Genomic DNA, 9,869 nt, shown 5'->3' on the forward strand with positions numbered 1-9,869 from the left:
TCTCTCTCTCTCTCTCTCTCTTTCTCTCTCTCTCTCTCTCTCTCTCTCTCTCTCTCTCTCTCTCTCTCTCTCTCTCTCTCACACACACACACACACACACACACAGTGTGATAATAATGCAGGCTGGGGAGATGGCTCAGAGGACAAAGGTACTTGCTGCCAACCCTGACAACCTGAGTTCAATGCCCCAAGCCCCACGTGATAGGAGAGAACCAAACCCTGCAAGTTGCCCTATGACCTCCACAAGAGCACTGTGGCATGTGCACTAAGAGACTTTACAAAGCATGCTGCTCCCCACCTCCAAGTTCTTTACTACACGTTCTGAAGGAAATATGCTGTGGTTGGGTGAGAGTGCCTTGGTCAGCATCTGTTATTTTTGTTGGCCCAACTGCCATTTCTTCTTCTTTGATAAAAACTTTTCAACTTCCATTTGATGTGCCTTCCCTGCTCAGCTTTCTGGGTATATGGGGGAAATTTGGAATGGAGCAGAAAGCTGAGCAGGGAAAGCACATCAAATCCAAACCTGGCCTCATTTAATTCCAAGATGGCTCAAGACCCAAATGGGCCAATGAAGAACGGACGGCAGTGTGTACTTAGAAACGGTAACTAACCAGCCCTCTGCCATCTAGGACTGGGAAGCTGCTAATTTAATGTTAGCTGGGAACAAATGATGATGGACTTTATCACTACATGGGAAAAATTTACTCAGACAGGCATGAAGACAGACAGACAGGCGAGACTGCTGCGATGGCATAGCTGAAGCACAGGTGTGCAGTTAGGCCTGTAGCCAGGATGTGTGTGTACGGTTTCCTTCTGTGCTTATTCATATGAGACAACCACTCCCCATTTCTGTTTAAATTGAGTTTAGCTGCATTATAAAAATGCAACTATAAAAATTAACAGTAAAGAACTCCAACTCCCCAGCTACTCCTGACTCCCTCCCCCAAATTACACAAGCTAGTGTTTGAATCCAGAAGACTGGAAAAGATGGAAGAGAAAAAAAGAACTGGACAAAGGGAAAGGGAAGTGTTATTGATTTCAACCCCCGCTTCTAAGTGAAGATTTCCTATCGCAGACCAAAGAATGTAAACTGTTTTCTGTAATTTAGCAATTCTGCCTTATCATCAGGGAAAGGATTCCCAGTTACTCTCATTTATACCTTACAGGGGAAAATGCAGGAAAGCCTGACTCTTCTTTCTCAAATGACTGCGCCAAAAAATTGAAACCATGTCAGCGAATTATGCCACAGGGGCAGGAGGAGAGAAGAGGAGAAAGGAAGCCAGGAGGCGGCGCCTGTGGTGCTCATGGTGACCACTGAGTGGCACAGCCCCACACAGCACACTGGTTCTTGATTTATACATCAAATGACACCCAAAATAGAGAATTCTTTCCAGTACCCCAAGCAAATGATGTCGCTATGGTTCTGAGTGAAAATCTGAACTTTCACACTGCTCTGGTCAGAACACACAAAAAACTAAAGGCCTTAGGAATGTGTTTCCTTGACATTCTTGAAATGAATATAAAGGATATGAAGAACTATGGTAATCATTAACAGACTCTTTAATTCACATATATCTACTATTTCAGAGGAAAAAGTCATCTTAGTAAAACTCAAAAATATAACAAGGATTCTATAGCTCTAATCTCTGCAGACCCAACCTAGGCCTAGACTGTCCAGATTCCTAGGGACATCACTCAGAAGCTTCCTGCATCTCTGAGTCTAAACTGGAAGGTTCTGCCCCCTGGATTTCCCCAAAGAAGTGATGTTGGTCAGTGCCCATGAACATTGACCAGTGTGTGGAGCATGTGACCTTCCCAAGGTAAAAACTGACATAAATCAAGAAGTGGAAGAGAACAGGAAAACAAACTCAAACATGAACCATCTACCCATACAACAGAGAAAAGCTTTAAAATCTATTCTTCCCCATACTGCCTTTATAAGCTTAGAAGTTCTATATTCTGGTTATATTTATATTTTTAAAAACGACTCAAAAACCTCCAAAAGACCACATCGTTCATTCTCCATGGAGATTATTTGTATTAAGTGGAACATGAAAATCAGAATGTAACTGGTTCATTACACATTGAATAAAAAGAATTCTTTGACTTTACAAGTGATCCTCAAATAAAAGGAGGTGGGATGATCTGAAGATGACATCATGATGCCAGCTAACAAATGTAGGAAGAAAAGAACTAGAAATCACTGCGTTCCTACCAGTGATGCAACACTTAATTCAGGAGTTATCATCAGTGCTGCCAATCCCCTTGACTGGAGGACTTTGGGATCAAATTTGTCCCTCGGTCTCTGAGTATCTTTCACTGATTACAAAGGGGACATGTATACTGTCATAGTATGCTTTATCAACTCAACTTGACACAAACCTAGACATACCTGGGAAGAGAGAGTCTCAATTGAGGAATTGCCTCCATTAGATTGGCCTGTGGCCTTGTCTGTGAGGCATTTTCTTAATTGCTAATTAATGTAGGAGGACCCAGACTTCTGGGAGCAGTGTCATCCCCTAGGTAGGCGGGCTTGGGCTGTATAAGAAAGGAAGCTGAGCAAGCAGAGGAAGAAAGCCAGTAAGCAGAATCCTCCATGGTCTCAGCTTGAGTTCCTGTCTCCAGGATCCTGCCTTGAGTTCCTGTCTTGACTCTTCTCTCCATGGAACTGCAAGCCAGATAACCTTTTTCTTCACAAGTGATTTTGTCCAGTGTTTTATCACAGCAACAGAAAGCAAACTAGAACACATACTAACAATGCAGAAGCTCAGGAGATATCGCCTCAACCAAAGATAAGCTACGACATTACCAGCAATGGGACAAACCTCGTTATGTAGCATGCAAAGAACAGGATACATCACCTTGTGGTACTCTTGCCCAACTATCCAACCTGCACCTAATCACAAGGAAGTAATCACAAGGAAGCAATGAGAAAACCTAAATGTGTCACATTCTACAAAATCATCTGTGATTTTCAAAAGTATTAATATCATGAAAGACACAAAAGGTAGGACTTGGATGAACTGTTCAAGCTTTACAAAGAGACTAAAAAAGAAATGATAGCCAAATACAATGTGTGATCTTTGATGAGACACTCTACATTTTAAAGAATCAGGAGATAGGATATTACTGGGGATATGGGAAACATTTAACTATGGACTCTACATTAGACATGACTACATCACTAAACATCTAGAAGAAGAATGAATGTTTTTGTTATTTAGATGATACATGCTCTAGCATTTAGGAGCTGAGTCTCATAAGTATATCAAGCTTTCAAATGGTGAGGGCAAAGGAGGCATGTTCAGATGGACAAATGCAATAAATATGGAAAATTGAGAATAATCAGTGTACGTGGACATGGGATATGTGGGTACCTACCCACTATATCATTCTTGTTCAAAAATGAAAAGTTGAAGGAAAAACTTCTAAAGAAACTCTTGAGGAAATCTTTTGCAAAAAAAAAAAAAAAAAATAGAAAATTGATTTACCCAAATAGTATCTTGCACTGGTCAAACTCAATCACTTCACTTTATGAGAATAATTGATTTATGCCTAAAATTAATTCCATAGTCCTTTGGGGGTGGTCATGTTTTATGATAAAGAAGCAGACAGTAAATATTTTCCATTTTGTGAGCCACACACAGGATTTTGCTTTGTTTTATAATCCCTAAAACACATAAAATTATTCTGAACAAGACGGCTAATACAAAAATAAGCTGAAGACCATAATTTTCCAATCTCTTATCTACATAGTAGATAAGTTCCATAGAGTTCTGTCTACAAATAAAATTGCACTAGGAAAGCGTGGCAGAAACTTCCTTTTCTGGAATTATTCCGAGGCAGTCTAGACAGCTGGACTCAGTGGCTCCATTTGGGGAATAGTTTCTTCCAGGACTGGTTCTTTGTAACTTTCCTTTATCACCCTTACATCCTCAAGAACACAGTGCAGTATTTGGTTAATATTCTGCCACTTGTCACATATTTGCAGCTCTGTCACACTAATCCTAGACCTTTTATGAAACCCTAAGCAGAGGACACACATTACTTGAGCATTTAACTTTGAAAACTTTCACTACACACACTTAGTACAAATGACAAAGAAAGATAAGTTACTGAAAGAAAAACATATCTATTGCAGTTCCATGGGGTGTGTACCCTCTACACTTGCTATTCCCACCTGAAAGATACACGCATATGTAAGGTTCACTGTACAGGGTCACAGTGCAAAGCTGTGTGAAGTCCGACAGCTCCTGGGGATGCTACACATTTCTTTTTTAAAATGCTACCTGGTGCCCATCTTTTCTCTTTCCTGTCTTTCATCTTAAGCCAGCTCCACCATTATGCTTTGTTTTAAGACAGGGTCTCCCTGTAGCCCCAGCTGCCTGGAACTCACTATGTAGACCAGGCTGGACTCCATCTCACAGAGATCTGACTGTTTTGGCCTACCTAGTACTGGGATTAAAGGTGTGCTGCACCATGCCCAGCTCTGGCCCATCACTCTGATTTGTCTCCATCCGGTTGCTTAATAAAACTAAAACCCCTACATCATCTGCTGGCTCCTCTTCCCCAGCTTCCCCACACCCATACTCTAATGGACCTGCCTTTTCATCTCAATAGGGACCACCAGACTCTTGATGCTTCTACTTTTCTAAGACCATCCAGTCATCCAGTTTGTTCATCCTCTGCCCATCTGAGACCCAGTGGTTCATCCTCTGTACTGTCCTTCTCCACACTCCAGATTTTCTGATATCAACCATTCATTTCAACCTCATCCCTCAACTTCTTACTTTTCTCTCCCGTAAAAATTCTAATTCCAAAAACTATTTTAAGAGACAAATCAAACAAAACAAACCTCCTCGATTTAAGTCTTTCTTATCTGAGTGACGTTAGCCAAGTTGTTCAATCCTCTTCTGAGCTTCAGCTATTTCTTCTGAAAAATGGGTTTAGTCATAGAACTTCGGAGCCCACAGGTTAATTTGCAGCCAGGCTGCTAAAACAGAAGCACCTTTTCTGTTCAATGAGAACAAGGAGGGATTGTTTTCCAACTCACGAACAACCCAGAGCATTTTTGGTGAATAAAGAGCATGGAGTCTCTACATAGTTGCAACTAACATTGAAAATGGACCAAATTTGTGCAAAAAGGTGAGAGTTTATATATCTGCCAACTAGATTGTCATAACACTGAAATAAAAGACTATCTGAGCTTTTACTTGAATACCAAAGTTAGAAGGTTCTACATAGTTTTTATAGACTATATTATCTACTTAATATTACCTAATTTTCTCATTGCTCTGACCTAACAAGAAGCAACTTAAGGGAGAAAGGGTTCATTTTGACGTCACCCATTTGAGAGTACAGCTCATCATGACAGAGAAGGCATGGTGGCAAGAGCAGTTCCTGACTATAGTAACAGGAATCTGAGGCTGCTTGCTCACATTTGGGCAGATCAGGAAGCAGAGATGGGACAGTGAGGTGGTTTGAATGAGAATGTCCACCATAGGCTCTAAGTATTCAGACATTCTGTCCCTACTTGGTGGTGCTATTTTGGGAGGTCTTAGAAGGTGTGGTAAGGCTGGAGGAAGCATATCACTGGGGGCGGGCTTAGAGAGTTCTTAAGCCTTGCAGGATTTCCCATGGCCCTCTGCTTCCTGTGCTGCCTGAAGATGTGAGCCTCTGCTTCTGCTCCTGCTGCAGCCACCTCCCATCACCAAGACAAACTCTAATTCCCCTGGAACCATAAGATCAAATAATCTCTTCCTTTTATAAATTCCCTTATGGTTTTATCACAGCAGCAGAAAAGTAACTAATACAGACAGGAAGTGGAGCCAGTGCCCCTCCTCCCCAGCTAGGTCCCAAAGGTTCTGTAACCTCCTCAAACATCACCAGCAGCTGAAGACCAAGCATTCAAACTCATGAACTCATGAGCCTGAGGGAGGGCATTTCATATTCAAACCATAATAAGGATTGAGATTACCACTCTGAGAGATGACTTGCTTAGTATTCAAAGACGGAAACTGTACAGTTCTTGTATTTTTTTTTTTTTTTTTTGGCTTTTTGAGACAGGGTCTCTCTGTAGACCCAGCTGTCCTGGAACTCACTATGTAGACCAGGCTGGCCTTGAACTCACAGAGATCTGCCTGCCTCTGCCTCCCAAGTGCTGGGATTAAAGGCATGCGACACCACACCCAGCAATCCTAAAATACTTTAAGATAGTTCTAGTAAGTCTCAAGTTAGTGTCTTCCCATTGAGTTCATTCCTTTACTCTAAAAATAAACTCATTTTATATCTCCACATGCCATTTTCCATAGATTAGCATATCACTTTACAAGTCCTTTATGAGTCCTCTCCTATACTAAATTACTGCTTTCTAGAAGCAGAGGGGAATTCAGAAAGAACAGTATCAAATGATACATGCAAAAAAGAATATGAGGAAAAAAGAAACTGGAGCTATAGGACTAGAGGTACAGCTTAGTGAGTTCCAGGACAGCTGGGGCTATAGGGAGACCCTGTCTCTAAATGACCAAAAATAAATAAATAGAAACTCTGTGTAAACCAAGCTGGCCTCAGACTCACAAAGATCCACCTGCCTCTGCCTCCCAAGTGCTGGGATTAAAGGCTTGTGCCACCACACCTGGCTGAGCTCTTGTATTTTTAAATGCTACAATATGGTTGGGAGCTCTGAGTAAGAACTTCACCAGCATCCACAAACTTCTCTAGTTCTAGAGGGTGGCACAGCCTAAGGCAGCCTCACATACTCACCAAACGCAGGTATTTAAGACCTGGTTGGCTCTAATGGGTAGGACCTGTCACTCCCTAAGACTCTCCAAGTCAAACTTTCTGCATTTTCTTCTCTCCTATAAACCGGTGTCACTTTTGGAATAACGCAATTTGCCCCTTCTTAGTAGATTGGCCTCAGAATCCCCATCCTAGGAAATGCACCTGCTAACATCAGCCTGCAGATACTACAGAGGTGAGAGGGGGAGTCTTTTTCCACTGTTCACTTCTCTTAGCGATGGGGCCATGGGTGTGGTTTCCATGGCTCTGTGGGTTCCGCACTTAGAAATCTGTTTGTGTCAGGTTTCTGCAGCTCCTGACCCACCTTTCTCCCCAAGGTTGTGACTGAGGCTGCTGTTCCAGGCTATCCTTGCCTTGGACCACCATGTACTTCATACCTCCTCAGCACACTATGCCAGGCTACCAGCTGGAGCCTAATTGGGGAAGCCAGGACTCAACCTATGGTCCTCTGCCTCTAAAACAATACACTCTGGTTAGAAGACTCAGGCAACAACTCACCCATCTTGGGCTTGTCCATCTGTCCAGACAGCAACAGCTACCGACATCCTTCAACCTCAGATTATCAATTGTGCCCTTTATTCAAACGAGCCCCTTGTCATATACTCTGTGATGTCCTGGTCATCTATTTGCTAACCACATCCTTAGTTTAAGGCTCACCTTTCCACCTGAGCACCCTGACATTCATTAAAGCATTTGCAAAAGTCTAACAACAGCTAGTGCCTCAGCATGCATGGCGAGACTCCACCCTCTCAGTTGGAAGCAAATTCTAGATGTAAATGCCTCTAAATCCTGAGCCTTGTCTTCAGAGAAGCTCTTTCTGAATTCAAAGGCAACAGGTGATATTTTCACCTGACAGAATAATTCCTGGGAACACAGAAGAAAGATTGGTACCTACCAGAATGTCTGGAGTAAATACTGAATGAAAAAAAAATTGGTACCGAAGACCCACTTCAATGGAAAGCATGATGTACTTTGAGAAGCTCTCCGCAAGGTATAAATTAAAGAGAGGATTGAGCCCAGAATAATCGCACAGCCAGTGCTAGCTCAAAGGGGCAGCTTGGAACCTGTCAGCTCAGTTCAAGGAGGGAACTAACTACAGTTCACCTATGGATGAGTTCCGGTCTAGACCTAGCACAGGGAAAGAGAGGTGCTGAGGAAAGTGCAGACTGGGAAGAAGGTCTCCCTGAAAGGAAGGTAAGGAAACAACAATCTGGGGCCATCAATGTATCTTTGAACCAAGAAGGAGAGGCAGAAGAAAATGCTGACATGAACTACACTGAGAAGGTTACAAAATAAGTGGCATTTTTAAAGCACCGCATAGTTCTTTAAAGTCCTTACCCACAGTTCAGGCCCACAAAATGCCTACGCAGTAGAACAGCAAACTTATACCACCATTTAGAAAAACTGAAACTCAAGGAGGTTAAATGATGTGCAAAAGAAAAGCAGGGACTTGAACATTTTATTTTATTCATGTGTATGTACCTGCTTGTCAGTACGTATATCATACGTGTGCATGTGCGTGTCATCAGATCTCCTGGAGTTATAGGTGGTTGTGAGATGCCATGTGGGTGCTGGGAAATGAACCCAGGTCCTCTGCAACAGCAACAAGTGCTCTGAAAGCACTGAGCTATCTCCAGTCCCTATGAATATTCAGTTTTTGAGGTTCCAAAGTCCCTGCATTTTCAACCTCAAATAATATTCTGAAAGTCACCACAATAAGCACCCACTATTTGTAACTCCATTTGCATATGGATCAAGAAGAGGCAAAGTCCTGCTATGATGAAGGAAGACCAGAACAGTGCAGTTGCCAGGGTGCTGAGATTCAGTGGGAAGCGACCTGAGAGGATGTAATTTTTATGTCTTGATGAGAGCACAGAACAGGCTTGCATATGTTCTTCAAAACCCATCAGATTATATACATTTAGGAATAGAGTGTTTCATTGAATCTCCATTACCTCTCAATAACACAAAAATCAGTATCAAAATTATACAGTCTATTAAATAAACTTGAAATTTGAAGTCTTGGTTTGAAGTATATGTCCTTAAACACCTGTAAGCATTAAAGCTCAGGATTATTTTGTGTCTAAAATCACTTCCCAGAAAGCTCCCAATTCTATTGTCACAGCAGGACTCTATGGCAGAGCTTTGCTTCAAAACATGACAGATGCTGCTATCACTGCACACTCTGGAATTCTTGCCAACAACACAAACTAAATGTACCAAAAAACCTGCCCGTGAGGAACACTTCCTGGCTTGCCTTTAAGATGTCCTAAGTATACACAACACTGGGTTCACTGGGTAAAAAACGCTTTGGTTTGGGATTTTAAAGGGGAGAAATATTTGGTATGGTTAGCACAAGTAGACTCACATCTTTACAATCACCTGGGCACAAATTTGTACACAGTGACAGTGAGTGGGAGCCGAGTTCCACCCGATGGGTTCTTCATCATTGTTTGTCACTGCACTGTCCCCACTACCCCCTTTGTACACCAAGACTCCCTCCCATCTGTGTTCCCTGCCTCACCCAGTGGTTTTTCCCTTGAGCTGCAGATTCAAACTGTGACTCAACCAAAAATAAAACACTGCAAGTTTTACAGACAAACAGAATGGTCTCAAGGATGCTTCTGGAATGAAAACAAAGGAATACAGGCTATACTTACTCGCAGAGAAGGATTCCATTTTCTAACCCTGTCCGGAAGTCTTTATCACCAAAACTTCGGCCAGTGACTTGCTGAAAAAAAAAAAAAAAAAAAAGCATGAAATTTTCTTTTATAATCAGGAAGCTCAATATTAAAAACATTTAAGAACCTTGAAAAAAAAACATGACATTCAAGAATACGGAAAATCTATTTAGCCTTGAATTTCTGTACTGTATGTGGCTTTCTCATGGATCAGCTAAGATAAATTTAGACCATTTCTTTGTATCTTTTTTTTCTACTTGGTACCTTATAAAGTATCTGCTCTTCCTGATAGGAGTTTGTTACTTTTGAGGGTTCAAAGCAGTAAATCAAGGCCAAAGGATATCACCTCTCTCTCTCTCTCTCTCTCTCTCTCTCTCTCTCTCTCTCTCT

General features: G+C 41.9%; 1 protein-coding gene across 6 annotated transcripts in view; it reads right to left on the minus strand.

The window, feature by feature from the left end:
• The window catches only part of Limch1 (LIM and calponin homology domains 1), a 353,723-nt gene that overhangs the window by 195,102 nt on the left and 148,752 nt on the right, over positions 1–9,869 (minus strand). For all 6 annotated transcript variants that reach the window (XM_008827219.2, XM_029560687.1, XM_029560686.1 and 3 more), the window contains exon 2: positions 9,459–9,529. In XM_008827219.2, the coding sequence (XP_008825441.1) occupies positions 9,459–9,529 (71 nt within the window). The remainder of the gene's footprint in view (positions 1–9,458; positions 9,530–9,869) is intronic.

The sequence above is a fragment of the Nannospalax galili genome, unplaced genomic scaffold (genome assembly GCF_000622305.1).
Source record: "Nannospalax galili isolate Female #2095 unplaced genomic scaffold, S.galili_v1.0 scaffold772, whole genome shotgun sequence".
NCBI lineage: Eukaryota > Metazoa > Chordata > Mammalia > Rodentia > Spalacidae > Nannospalax > Nannospalax galili.